A 15,072-nucleotide genomic window follows, 5' to 3' on the forward strand; every position below is an offset into this window, starting at 1 on the left:
CTCTGGAGACAGCTTATCAACTGATGTCTACTATAAGCCTACGGACTCACAGCTATCTGGACTATTCCTCTTCTCACCCTGTCTCTTGCAAAAATGCCATCCCCTTCTCGCAATTCCTCCGTCTCCGCCGCATCTGCTCTCAGGATGAGGCTTTTCATTCCAGGACAAAGGAGATGTCTTCCTTTTTTAAAGAAAGGGGCTTCCCTTCCTCCACCATCAACTCTGCTCTCAAACGCATCTCTCCCATTTCACGCATATCTGATCTCACCCCATCCTCCCACCACCCCACTAGGAATAGGGTTCCCCGTGTCCTCACCTACCACCCTACCAGCCTCCAGGTCCAACATATAATTCTTTGTAACTTCTGCCACCTCCAACGGGATCCCACCACTAAGAACATCTTTCCCTCCCCACCCACTCTGCTTTCCGCAGGGATCGCTCCCTACGCGACTCCCTTGTCCATTCGTCCCCCCCATCCCTCCGGGCATTTATCCTTGTAAGCGGAACAAGTGCTACACATGCCCTTACACTTCCTCCCTCACTACCCTTCAAGGCCACAGACAGTCCTTCCAGGTGAGGCGACACTTCACTTGTGAGTCGACTGGGGTGATATACTGCGTCTGGTGTTGCCGATGCGGCCCTCTATATATTGGCGAAACCCAATGCAGACTGGAAGACTGTTTCGCTGAACACCTATGCTCTGTCTGCCAGAGAAAGCAGGATCACCCAGTGGCCACACATTTTAATTCCACATCCCATTCCCATTCTGATATGTCTATCCACGGCCTCCTTGACTGTAAAGATGAAGCCACACTCAGGTTGGAGGAACAACACCTTATATTCCGTCTGGGTAGCCTCCAACCTTATAGCATGAACATTGGCTTCTCTAACTTCCGTTAATGCCCCACCTCCCCCTCATACCCCTTCCGTTAGTTATTATTTTATATATTCTTTTTCTCCCTCTGTCCCTCTCACTATACTCCTTGCCCACCCTCTGGGCTTACCCCCCCCCGACTTCTTTCTCTCTAGGCCTCTCGTCCCATGACCCTCTCATATCCCTTTTCCCAATCAACTGTCCAGCTCTTGGCTCCATCCCTCCCCCTCCTGTCTTCTCCTATCATTTCAGATCTCCCCCTCCCACTTTCAAATCTCTTACTAGCTCTTCTTTCAGTTAGCCCTGACGAAGGGTCTCGGCCCGAAACGTCGACTGTACCTCTTCCTAGAGATGCTGCCTGACCTGCTGCGTTCACCAGCAACTTTGATGAGGGTCTCCATGAGCGGAGCAGATGGATGAGGGTCTCCATGAGCGGGGCGGATGGATGAGGGTCTCCATGAGCGAGGCGGATGGATGAGGGTCTCCATGAGCGGGGCGGATGGATGAGGGTCTCCATGAGCGGGGCGGATGGATGAGGGTCTCCATGAGCGGGGCGGATGGATGAGGGTCTCCATGAGCGGGGCGGATGGATGAGGGTCTCCATGAGCGGGGCGGATGATCAAACGCGGTGTTAGTGCTCTGATATTATGAAATCTTTACTTTCCAGGGCATTGAAATTTAGATTCTAATTGCATTTACTAAGTAATCTGCACTTTGTCTATGCAGTTATAAGACACTTTCAAAATGATTTTTCTTAAATTTGGATTAAAGTGCGTAGGAAAAAACACCAGAAGGCTATGGAGACAAATGATCTATGAAATTTGAGCTCCAACATTTTGAAACTTCAGAAACAGATCTGGACTTTCTAGGCTAGTTAAAATACCATAGTTCATAACATAAGAGATATTAAATTGTAACCAAAGAAAGCTTAAATCTGTAGGAACATCAGAAATTTGTAATTTTACTATGCACTGTGCGACTGTAGACTTAGAAACATTAAAAACACTCATAGTTGACTGTGATAAATAAATAAGTGCAGACATATGAAGTGTACACTTTTAAACAGGTATGGATCAGGTAACAATAAAATATGCAGCATTGCTACTGAATGCGTACCAGGTTTGTTCAATTCCTAAAACAAAGAGCACATATTTCTTAACTTCAATTCTAACTAGGATATGAAGATGTTTTAAACTGCGCATTTTCAAGAGTTCTACACCCATTTAGAACCCATTATTAGTTTTACCTAATGAAAACAATGAATCCATATGCTTATGTGAGACATCTGCTTCAGTTAAAATACATCACACTCTTGGCTTGAACAGATCAAGTTAATAGAAAACAGTCAAAATCTGTATCAGTGCTGGCAATGGATAAAGATTTGTTGCAAAAAATCCTCATGACATTGGGTTGGGCAAAAGCCCAACACAAATTTCAGCCAGTTACAAAGGGTTCAGAAGAGAAATAATGGAAAAAAAAACCTTATGTTATTAATGTTGGACTGAGAAACATAAAAACCAGTGACACCATAAGGCACAGCAAAAAATACTTACTTCTCATTTAAGATTAATGTCAAATAAAAGTCCAGATGGTATTTATAAACATAAATTATTAGTTTTTACTTTAATAATTGGTTGCAATAAGTCTTTTTAAAATTTTTTCTCATGTTTTCCTAGTTTGATTCAGCTTTTGCTTTTTTTTAAACATATTATGTCAGCAATATTTATACCTGCTGCCAACTTATGTAAGCTACACAACGTAAAAGCAGAACTAAAACAGAGGGAGCAAAGAAAAACTAAAACAATAAGGTTTAAACAAAGTGAAGCATTTCTTCTTTGGTAAGATTAAAATGAAATAAAAGCAATGTGCTGGATAAGGTACTGATGTATAACCTGAAACGTTGACGTTATTTTGCTCTCCACAGATGCTGCTGAAATCAGCCAATCACTTGCAGAATTGTGTTTTTTATTTCAGCTTTCCAGCGTCTGCAGTTACTGGATCTTTGAATAAAGTGCATCAACTAAAAATACTGAATAGGAATCGAGCTCTTCCACAACCAGGATTACAACTTTTAACTATTTTTAGAACACAAACTTTTGAGAGAAGAGTCCCAAACTGAAACGTGGAAAAAAGAGAAAGAAATATATGTTGGGAGAACTTAAAAATGATAGCATACTTAAGCAACAATTCAAAACAGCTGTAGAAGAACACCTCAACTAAAATGAAACAACACCTATTTGGAACAGACTTAAATGTGCTATGCAGCAATCAACAGAGGAGATAATCCCAGTACAAGAAATCCAACACACCAAGGGGTGGATAACCCAAGAAATTCTAGATCTGATGGAACAAAGGTGGTTAGTGAAGAATAATGAAGTGCAATACAGAGAGCTAGACAGTCAGATCAGACAATTGTGCAATATTGCAAAGGAAGAATGTCTGAATCAAAAATGCAATGAAGCAGAAGGCCATATTAACAACAGCAAAGAAATGCACAAGAAACTTAAGGAAATTACTGGAATTAAGAAAACCTCCTCTACAGGATGCATAAGATCAGGAGACGGATTCAGACTAACAGATCCAGATAAAGTATGTGAGAGGTGGATTCAGTATATAGAGCAGCTTTTTGAAGATAATAGAGGGAAACCCCCAGATATTAAACACTGTAATTCTGGCCCACCTATTACCAACGAAATTACCAACTAAAGCAATGAAAAGCATGAAACATGGTAAAGCCACTAGACCTGATGAAATTTCAGTGGAAATGATACAAACCCTAGAAGATCTGGGCATAGGTAGTCTTTTTGAACTGTTTAATGGCATATATGAGTCTGGTGTATTGCCTGACGATCTCTTGAAATCAGTATTTATAACTCTGCCAAAAATTCCTGGAACTATTGACTGCGAAAATTATAGAACAATCAGTCTTATGAGTCACATAATAAAGATTTTGTTGAGAATTGTTCTGAGTTGAATTAAAAACAAGTTGAGGCCAGAAACTTCTAAACTGCAATATGGGTTTATTGAGGATAGAGGAACTAGGAACACAATTTTCATACTATGAATATTTTCAGAAAGGGCAATTGAATATCAAAATGATGTCTTTTTATGTTTTATTGATTTCACTAAAGCATCCAACAAAGTACAACCGGAAAAAGTTATTTCAAATTCTTGCTAAACTAAACATTGACGGAAGGGACCAACAACTGTTTCAAAATTTATATTGGAATCAAACGGCGGCGGTAAAAATTGATGATAGTATAAGCAGTTGGGCTAAAATTCAAAGAGGAGTTAGACAGGGATGCGTTTCCTCACCGGAATTATTTAATATCTATAGTGAAATGATTCTCAGAGAAATAGAAGAAATTGGAGGTGTTAACATCAACAATATAAGATATGCAGACAATGCCACCCTAAAAGCAAGTGCTGCAGAAGACCTACAAATCCTCCTAGACAAAGTAGTACAAATGAGTGCAGATTTTGGTCTAACCATCAACTGTAAAAAAAAATGTATGGTAATATCAAACAGCAGGATACTCCCAATTGCCAATTGTACATCAGTAACCAAGAGATTGAACAAAAGACCAGCTTTAATTACCTTGGTAGTTTTACATCACAAGATGCTAGAGGTAAAGTAGAAATAAAAAGAATTGCCATTGCCAAAACCAACTTCCAAAAAATGAAATCCATTTTTACCAACAGACACATTTCTATGACAAAAAGGCTTAGGCTACTAAAATGTTACATCTGGCTAATCTTGCTGTATGCTTCCGCAACAAACTATAACACCAGAAATCCAAAGGAACTTAGAAGCAACAGAAATGTGGTTTCTTAGAAAAATGCTGAAAATATCATATAGAGATAGGGTAACTAATGAGACAGTACTCCAGCGTGCCCATACAAAAAGATCTTTAATGAGAACTTAAATTCCTGGGCCATGTCAGCAGAAAGGGAGAAATAGAATGCCTTATGCCTAGGAAACGCGGAAGAGGAAGGCAAAGAAGAAAATATATGGACACTGTGAAAGAACTAACAGATCTAAGTGTGCGAGATATCATTCACGCTGCAAGGGATCATTCGATGTGGTGTGCCATGATCGCCCAAGCGTGTAACGCGCAAGGCACATGAAGTGGAAGTCATCCCAAATCAGCAGCATTTTATTAATAAGTTTAATGCTTAACAGTTTTATTATTATTGAATATAAAAATATCTAAAATTTTCACTGACAAACAATTCTGGAGAACCAAATAACCACAGAAAAACTGCCTCAATGAAATTCTCAACACACCAGGTAATGTTTTTGAGATGTGGCCCATCTTAACCAATGCCTCAGGCCTACAACTGAAAAACAAATCCTCATCCATCCCTGTCCACCTCCCAGAACAATCTACACAGCTCTCTTGATAAAGTGCTCAAATTCCAAAAAATAACATCCTTCAAAGCTAGAACATAGAACAGTACAGCCCAGTACAGGTCCTTCAGCCCAAAATGTTGTGCTGACCCATTTTAATCTACTCCACAATCAAACTGTTAGAACAGAGAACATAGAACAGTACAGCACAGGCCCTTCGGCCCACAATGTTGTGCCGACCCTTAAACCCTGCCTCCCATATAACACCCAACCTTACATTCCTCCATATAACTGTCTAGCAGTCTCATAAATTTCACTAGTATATCTGCCTCCACCACTGACTCAGGCAGTGCATTCCACGCACCAACCACTCTCTGAGTTAAAAAAACCTTCCTCGAATAACCCCCTTGAACTTCCCACCCCTTACCTTAAAGCCATGTCCCCTTGTATTGAGCAGTGGTGCCCTGGGGAAGAGGCGCTGGCTATCCACTCTATCTATTCCTCTTAATATCATGTATACCTCTATCATGTCTCCCCTCAACCTCCTTCTCTCCAGAGAGTAAAGCCCTAGCTCCCTTAATCTCTGATCATAATCCATACTCTCTAAACCAGGCAGCATCCTGGTAAATCTCCTCTGTATCCTTTCCAATGCTTCCACATCCTTCCTATAGTGAGGTAACCAGAACTGGACACAGTACTCCCAAGTGTGGCCTAACCAGAGTTTTACAGAGCTGCATCATTACCCCGCGACTCTTAAACTCTATCCCTCGACTTATGAAAGCTACCACCCCATAAGCTTTCTTAACTTCCCTATCTACCTGTGAGGCAACTTTCAGGGATCTGTGGACATGTACCCTCAGATCTCTCTGCTCCTCCACACTTCCAAGTATCCTGCCATTTACTTTGTACTCTGCCTTGGAGTTTGTCCTTCCAAAGGGTACCACCTCACACTTCTCCGGGTTGAACTCCATCTGCCACTTCTCAGACCACTTCTGCATCCTATCAATGTCTCTCTGCAATCTTTGGCAATCCTCTACACTATCCACAACACCACCAACCTTTGTGTCGTCTGCAAACTTGACAACCCACCCATATGCCCACGTAAGACTTCTACAACGTCCCTATTGCATGAGCCTCTAACACCACCAGTGTCTTCGAGGCTCCTGCCAATCTCTATGTAAAAAATCCACCTCTGACATCGCCGCAAAACCACCCTTCACTCACCTTAAATGGACATCTCCGGTATTCGCTAGTACTGTGCCGGGAAAAATTGTGCTGTCCATTCTATCTTTGCCTCTCATAATCTTATTCAATTCTATCAAGTTGCCTCTCATTCTTCTTTGCTCTAAAGAGAAAAGTCTGCGTTTGTTCCACTTTTCCCTCATGAGGCATGTTCTCTCATCCAGGCAGCATCCTAGTAAATCTCCTCCGCACTTCTCCTTTAATAAGGTGACCAGGACTGAACACTAATATTACCTTTATTCACATTCTCCTGCTTACCCGACACTGCTGGATCCCCATTCATCAATGCCTACCATTTAGAATTCGCTTTTTTTATACAAAAACCTGTTAATGGGCACTCTCCTATTTTGTAATCTCTTCATGTCTGTGTAGTGTTTCACCGAGACATGGTTACATGAGCAAATTCCGGATTCCAACACCACTGTGAATGGGATTTCAATGATACAAGCAGACAGAGTTCATCTACAGTGCAGTAAGAGGAAGGGAGGTGGGCTTGCTATGCTTGTGAACAACAGATGGTGTAATCCCAATCAAAGAATGAATCTGCAGTCTGGACCAACAGCTTGCTGGAAGTTTGTGTCCATTTTATCCACCACATGAGTTCAGCCATGCCATATTGCTCGTTGTCTACATTACGCCTTCCCAACACAGTACTGATGTTGCGTGCAGTATCATACACACTGCCATCACGAGATTCCAAACTCAACACCCCAATGCATTCAATGCAGTGTTGGAGGACTTCAATCATGTTTCTCTCTCAACAACCCTATATACCTTCCATCAGTTCGTCAAGTGTCATACAAGAGAAAATAAAACACTGGATCTCTTGAATGCAAATGTTAAACATGCACACAGCTCCACAGCTCTCCCCCACTTGGAAGATCAGATCACAATATGGTTGGGTTGTACAAGCCCAAAGTGCAGCAACAGCTAGCTACTCCTAAGATAGTAAAGAAATGGTCTCCAGAAGCCATCAAGGCCTTGAAGGGCTGCATTGAGGTTACTGACTGGAATATGCTTTGTGAACCAAATGGGGAGGACATTGACAGACTTACTGATTGCATCACTAGCTACATGAACTTCTGTGTGGACACTGTAATACCATCTAGGACTGTTCACTGCTCCCCTAACAACAAACCATGGGTCACCAGTGATTTAAAGGCTCTTCACAACCACAAAAGGAGGGTCTTTAGATCAAGAGACGGGGAGGAATTGAAATATGTGCTGAGAGAGCTAAAGGAGATCAAAGTGTCTAAAGAGGAAGGAGAGAGCTGGAGAACAAGTTTGGGCAGAGTAGCACACAAGAAGAATATCACTAGATTCAATCAGCTTAGCTATAGAGCCTCAAATGCAGCCATAAATAGGCTAATGACTTAAACCAATTCTTCAATAAATTTGAGAATTGCCCTCTTGTTCACAGCTCCCTTAGCACCAGCGCCTCCCCTCTTCCCACCCCCCTCCAATTCAACACATGGATGAGCAACACAAGCTATCACTGTCTACATTGCCTCCTTGCCCTGCACCTACCCTCCACATGACAACCGCAATCATCCCGATCTTCATCTCCCCCAGCCCCCACCTTCCACCAACTCCTCTGTCATCATGGACTCATCTTCACTATTGAGCAGGTGAGAAGGGCTCTGGAGAAACCCCAAAAGGACATAGCATTGAAACCAGGTGATGTGAACCCCAAGGTCCTGAAGGAGTGTGCTGAGCAGCTGTGTGGAGTTCTCCGGCACATTTTCAGTCTGGGTCTCAGCCTGGAAAGGGTTTCGACTGTGTGGAAAACACCATGTGTGGTCCTGGTACCCAAGAATGGCCTAAAGTCTTGAATGGCTACTGTCTAGTGGGCCTGAGCTCACACATCATGAAGACCCTGGAGAGACTGGTCCTGGCTCACCACCAACCCCTGGTCAGATCAGCCCTCGAGCCCCTGCAGCTTGCCTACCAGGAGCACAATGAAGTCAACAATGCTGTCATCTACCTGCTGAAAAGAGCCTACTCCCATTTGGATAAGCTGGGCAGCACTGTGAGGATCATGTCTTTTAATTTCTCAAGTGCCTTCAATACCATACAACCCTCATTGCTAAGAGGAAAAGCTCCGCTCAATGCAGGTTGGCACTTCCATTGTAACCTGGATAATGGACTACCTGACTGGCAACCCACAGTTTGTGCGGCTTCAGGGGCCCCAAAAGGGACTGTATTGGCTTCTTTCCTGTTTACCCTGTGTATCTCGAACTTTAAATACAACACTAAGTCATGCATTTGCAGAAATTCTCTGATGATTCAGCACTAGTTGGGTGTATAAAGGGAGGACAGGAGGATGAATACAGGGCCCTGGTGGAGGACTTTATCAAATTATGCAAGCTGAATCATCTGCAGCTCAACATCAGTAAGACAAGGGAGATGGTGATAGACTTTCGGAAGACTAAACCTGCACTGCTCCCTGTTACTATTGATGGTGAGGACGTGAATGTGGTGAGGACCTACAAGTATCTGGGGGTGCATCTGGATGACAGACATGAGTGCAGCACCAACATAGGAGCTGTGTACAAGAAGGGCCAGAGTCACCTCTACTTCCTGAAGAGAATGACGTCCTTTGGAGTATGCAGGCCTCTCCTTCACAAGCTCTACCAGTGTGTTGTCGCCAGTACAATCATCTATGTGGTGGTGTGCTGGGGCAATGGTATCAACACGGGTAATGTCAACAGGATCAATAAACTAATTAGAAAGGCTGGTTCTGTTATAGGAGTCAAACTGGACACTCTGGAGGCTGTGGTAGAACAAAGGCCCCTACGGAAAATCCTGGCAATTCTGGACAATATTTCGCACCCTCTGCATGCCAGCTTGGTTGAACAGAGGAGCACTTTTAGTGATAGACTAAGATAACTGCGCTGCTTCGAAGAAGTCATTCTTACCCTCGGCCATTAGGCTCCACAATGAGTCAACCTACATGTAGCCAGAAAAGTGATGACCTCCTGTTAGACTGTTTGAAGCAACTTATTTTTTTAATTCTTTCTTACTTCTCTTCTAATATTTGTATATTTGTTTATCTGTGCACTTGTAATTCTTCGATTACATGGTAACGTCCTTTGGAATCAGTAAAGTATCTATCTTTCTATCTCTTCCATGTACTATGGATTATTAAACTAATCCCTCATACATTTCTTTGCACATACTTTTGTGAACGTGCATTTTGATCTCTAAGGCTTACGCTTTGTAATTTTGCTCTTTAATCTTTACATATTTACTCTTTGATCAAACTTAATAATTCTCCTCATATTTCCTATAGTGTGGTGTTCAATTTTTTTTATTGATCATGTTTTCATTTGCATCTACATTACAGGTATTACACAATAATAAAATATATTTGTTTATAAAACAAAATGAAAATTTGATTACTGTACTTAATGTTTATAGCTTTCCACATGGATGTGCTCTTGATTGCCATTCTATTATTTTCAAGCTTGCAAGTTTTAAGGTATACTGTGGCATAAGGCTTCACACAAAGCATATGACAGAAACCCATATTTCCATTTATATACGCTGTAGCTAGTTGAACTGCTAGCTTTAACAGCCAGCTGGAAAGAACAATCTCAAAACATTTCTGTCATCTGTGATCAATTTTCTTAAAGTGAATTATCTAACACTTCCAGTCTGAAATAGCATTAATGTCTCTAATTAAAATTCCTGATTTGTTTGCAACCTCATGCTAATAGAGTTCTTAAAGCCAAATTATGAATTGATTTTTTTTTAAATCAGAAGTTATATTATCAACAGGGCCTACTTAAAACATGCATTTTGCTTTTCATTTACTTTATTTGTAGATCTTGTCACTAACTTTTACTTTGAATAAAACACTTCAGTTGGGCAAAAGTACAAAGATCATTGCAAAAAGAGAGTACAGAAAGGATTCACTAGGATTGAAGGCTTCAGTTTTAGAGAGAGATTTGATTGGGCGAGTTTGTTCTCCCTGGAGTACAGAAGACTGTGGGATAACTTGATAGAGGTATATAAAATTATAAGAAGCATAGAAAGATAAATTGAACCTTTTTCCTAAGGTAGTGCTATCAAAAACACGAGGGAATAGGTTCAAGGTGCCCTTTTTTATTCAAAGGGTGGCTAATATCTGGAAATCAGTGCCAGAGAAACTGGTGGAGTCAGATGCAATCAGTATCTTTAAGAGACAATTAAACAGGAACTTGAATGGGTAAGGGATTGAAGTGTATAGGCCAGTGGTCCCCAACCACCGGGCCGCAAAGCATGTGCTACCAGGCCGTGAGGAAACAATATGAGTCAGCTGCACCTTTCCTCATTCCCTGTCACGCACTGTTGAACTTGAACATAGGGTTGCCAACTGTCCCGTATTTGTCGGGACATCCCGTTTATCGGGCTAAATTGGTTTGTCCCATACAGGACCACTTTTGTCCCGTATTTCCCCCGCTAAGGCAGAGCGTTCCTATGAAACCTTTTGCGCCGAAATGGCGTAAAGCGCAGAAGCAATTACCACTAACTTATATGGGAAAAATTTTTGAGCGTTCCCAGACCCAAAAAAAACCTAACAAATCATACCAAATAACACATAAAACAGAAAATAAATAACACTAACATATAGTAAAAGCAGGAATGATACGATAAATACACAGCCTATATAAAGTAGAAATAATGTATGTACAGTATAGTCGGGAAGATGAAGGCAAAACCGATTTGTGGGGGCAAAAAATCGGCACGTACGCACATGTGCACATTACATGCGCACGTCAGTCGTGTGCACACAGGTGCCCGTGCAAGGCGTCATGGTCATGGTAGTCTTTCCTGAGGTAAAGTGTCCCGGATTTTGACTGCTACTTTTGTCCCTTATTTGGGAGTGAGAAAGTTGGCAACCCTAACTGTAAAAGATATGTTGAGGTGAGTTTAACCCTACCTTTGTGTTGGGCACGTGGCCAAGTGGTTAAGGCGTTCGTCTAGTTATCTCAAGGTCGCTGGTTCGAGCCTCAGCTGTGGCAGCCTGTTTGTTCCCTTGAGCAAGGCACTAAACCACACATTGCTCTAGTGTCTGTGTGAGGAGTGGCGCCCCACACAGACTTCCAATCTGCGCCTTGTAAGGCATGAAAATGCCCGACGCAGGCCTCTCATGGTCTGAGTCAACATTCCCTCCCTCTCCCCCTTCCCTCCCTCCCTCCCTAACTCAACTTGAACACATATCGCCCCACCCCCCACCCCGGTCGGCCAGTCCGCAAGAATATTGTCAATATTAAAACGGTCTGCGGTGCAAAAAGGGTTGGGGACCCCTGGTATAGGCAAAAGGGAATTAATGTTGTCAACAGGCAAATGTAGATGTAACATGGGCTCAGTACGCCGAAGGGCGTGTTTTTGTGCTGTCCAACACTATGATTCGATTATGAAGAAGAAAACTGAAGAGGACTTACCAATAGAAAACATCTAGAGGAGCAAAATACTTCCGGTTAATTAAGTCAGCAAAGAAAGACTCTGTTTCCCGGCAGGCAGTTCCATTTCCAATAACTATGGTTGAACAACTTCAGAAAGGAAGAAAAACAAAGTTCCATTTAGAAAATAAATTAAAATAATAAAGGAAAATCTTTTGAAATTTACTTGAGAAAATAAATTCCAAACATCTGCCTGCAAAGATACATAGCAGAAAGTTTGCTTTACTTTTCCAGTCATCTGGTTGACCATTCACATACCTTTCATTTTCCCACTATGCTTAAATTCCAATTTTGTGGCTATAATTTGAGATTGCATTTTCTTTTCTCAAGTAAAAGCAGGTCATCAAAGACATTTTTACCCTTTGTTTTAAAATATTAAGCTTAAATTTTTATTATCACCTATCACTGTCACCCCACTCTTAGAATTTAGCTCATTAATCCATGTTTAGATTTGTCCCGTGCTGAGGTCTCAAGGTCTGTGCATTGGTAAACAGGTTATCAGTGAGTAAAAGGCATTACTGATGACAGCTTCCCAGATTTACTCTGCAAAAATTTTAAAGTACTTCAGCGTTTGGTAAAAAAAAGTACACAATCAGGTGTCACAAACACAGATGAAAGATATAACTGTTGTACCTGTATTTATGAAGTAGATGCTTTAACTTTTCAGCTGCATTCTGTGCTCCTTGACCAAATATGTATAATACATCAGTATGAAGGATCTGGCCTAGAGCAAAAGCATGAGGGTTAACATGAGATCAAATCACATAGGGAACAGGATCACACTTATTTTCAAATATAACTTCAGAATCAAACATAACTTCAGAATCCTCCATGACAAAATTCCCTTAAGCTAACAGGTTTTAAATTTTGAACAAGCTCTTATTAAAATCCAATATTAAGTGCTTGATACCTTACGCCTACACCTTAAATTTGTAAGGATTTTGGCATGTTCCCATCGACCCTTACCAATTTTTTTTGATGTGCCTTAACAAGCATCCTATCTGGATGCATACAGCTTTGTATAGCAACAGCTTTGCACATGCTCGCAAGAAACTACTGAGTTGTGTATACAGCTCAGCATAACACAGAAGCCAGCCTCCCCTGCCTCAGTAAAGCAACCAGCAGAATCAAAGACCTCACCCAGCACAAAAATTCTAACATCTCCCTCCTCGAAGAAGCAGAAGATACAAAAGCCAGGCCCAAGGGTGCAATCTCACTGGCTCTTCACTCGTCCTTCGACCACCTGGACAACATCTACGTCAAGCTGCTGATTATTGATTACAGTTCAGCACTCAACACCATCATCCCTTCAGTACTAATCAATAAGCTTCAAAACCTGGGCCTCTGTCCTTCCCTCTGCAATTGGATCCTTGACATCCTCATCAGGAGATGACAGTCAGTTCGGATCATAAATAATATCTCCTCACTGACAGTCACCACCGGCGCACCTCAAGGATGGATGCCTAGCCCACTGTTCTACCCTCTCTACACTCACGACTGTGTAGCTATGCACAGTGCAAATGAGATCTATAATTAACCAATAACACAAATGTTGTTGTCAGAATCTCCGATGGTGACAAGAAGGTGTACAGAGTGAGATATATCGGCTGGTTGAGTGATGTCAGAACAATAATCTTGTACTTAACATCAGTAGCACCAAGGAATTGAGGAAGGGGAAGTCGAGGGAACACACTCCAATCCTCATCAAGGGATCAGCAGTGGAAAGGGTGAACAGTTTCAAGTTCCAGGGTGTCAACATCTCCGAGGATCTATCCTGGGCCCAACATATTGTTGCACCAAAGTCTCCAGAAAATTGTACCGTAGAGAGGATTCTGACTGGTTGCATCACTGTCTGGTGTGGAGAAGCCGTTGCACAGGATGGAATAAAGCTGCAGGAAATTGTAAACTCAGCAAACTCCATCACAGCACTAGTTTCCCCACCACTGAGGACACTTTCAAAAGGGCAATGTCTTTAAAAGGCTGCATCCATCATTAAGGACCCCAATCACCCAGAACATGCTTTTAATAAGAGGAGGTACAGGATCCTGAAGATGCACACTCAATGATTTCAGAATAGCTCCTTCCCCTCCACCGTCAGCTTTCTGAATGGACAAGAAATCCCTGAATAACACCTCACCATTTTGCTCTTTTATTATATTATAATTTATAATAATATTTAATGTATTGCACTGTACTGCTGCTGCAAAAACAAAGTTCACTGCATCGTCGTCGTCGTGGCTATCCCTCGAGGTCAAGGATGATGGACTTCATTCTGTTGATCAAGTGGCCCACAGAGGGAAGACACCTATGTGTGTATTCCTTTAACGTGTACTTGATGTTGCACCCCAAGAAGCACACGATACTTCACAAATCAACTAACTGATTCCAATGGCATGGAAACCACGACGATTGGAGCTGATGGATTTGTTGCAGCCTTCATCCGCCTTCACAGCCGTTGAGTTCGAAGTAACTTCATCCGCCTGTTCCACCGCTGAGGTCTTGGTTGGATTGTTCTTTGTCGGGGACCTCACCCTCGACCTTACCGCCATGGGTGACTCTACCAGGAGCATAGCTCCAGATGGCATCGCTCGTGGGATCTCAGGACCACACAAGCTTCTCCACCGTGACAAGGTGACAATCCACGGATACATCAGTGATAACAAACCTGATTCTGAAGGACAGCTTCTACTCACTGTTAGAAGATTGTTGAATGGTGTTTTAATATGATAAAATTGTCCCTTGATCTCATAATCTACCTCATTATAATCTTACACCACAATATTTACCAGCACTGAACTTTCTCTGTAGTTGTGTCCTCTTATTCTCTTATCTTGTTCTACCTCAGTGTACTGTGGAATGATTTGAGCTATATGAACAATATGCAAGGCAAGCTTTTCACTCCACCTCAGTACATGTGATAATAATGAACCAATTCCAAACTACTGCATCATCAAATTATACATCAAACAAAACATGCAAGCAGCATTACTGGGCATGCAATAGAACTCAAAATAATAATATTTAAAATATTTTTATACTATCCAAAATATTACAAACATTTTATCTCAATAACTCCATCTGGGTGCAGAAATTATTTTGCATGCATTTTGCATCAATATCTCACAAGCTGATAAAAACTACATTTTTGTTGTGTGATA

General features: G+C 41.7%; 1 protein-coding gene across 3 annotated transcripts in view; it reads right to left on the reverse strand.

Annotated features, from left to right (window-relative positions):
• srbd1 (S1 RNA binding domain 1) overlaps positions 1 to 15,072 on the reverse strand; it is a 319,766-nt gene that overhangs the window by 230,155 nt on the left and 74,539 nt on the right. For all 3 annotated transcript variants that reach the window (XM_063055672.1, XM_063055670.1, XM_063055671.1), the window contains exons 14-15: positions 12,548 to 12,638; positions 11,897 to 12,004 (exon numbers count right to left, since the gene is read on the reverse strand). In XM_063055672.1, coding sequence (XP_062911742.1) covers positions 11,897 to 12,004; positions 12,548 to 12,638 — 199 coding nt within the window. The remainder of the gene's footprint in view (positions 1 to 11,896; positions 12,005 to 12,547; positions 12,639 to 15,072) is intronic.

The sequence above is a fragment of the Mobula hypostoma genome, chromosome 8, assembly GCF_963921235.1.
Source record: "Mobula hypostoma chromosome 8, sMobHyp1.1, whole genome shotgun sequence".
Classification (NCBI taxonomy): Eukaryota; Metazoa; Chordata; class Chondrichthyes; order Myliobatiformes; family Myliobatidae; genus Mobula; species Mobula hypostoma.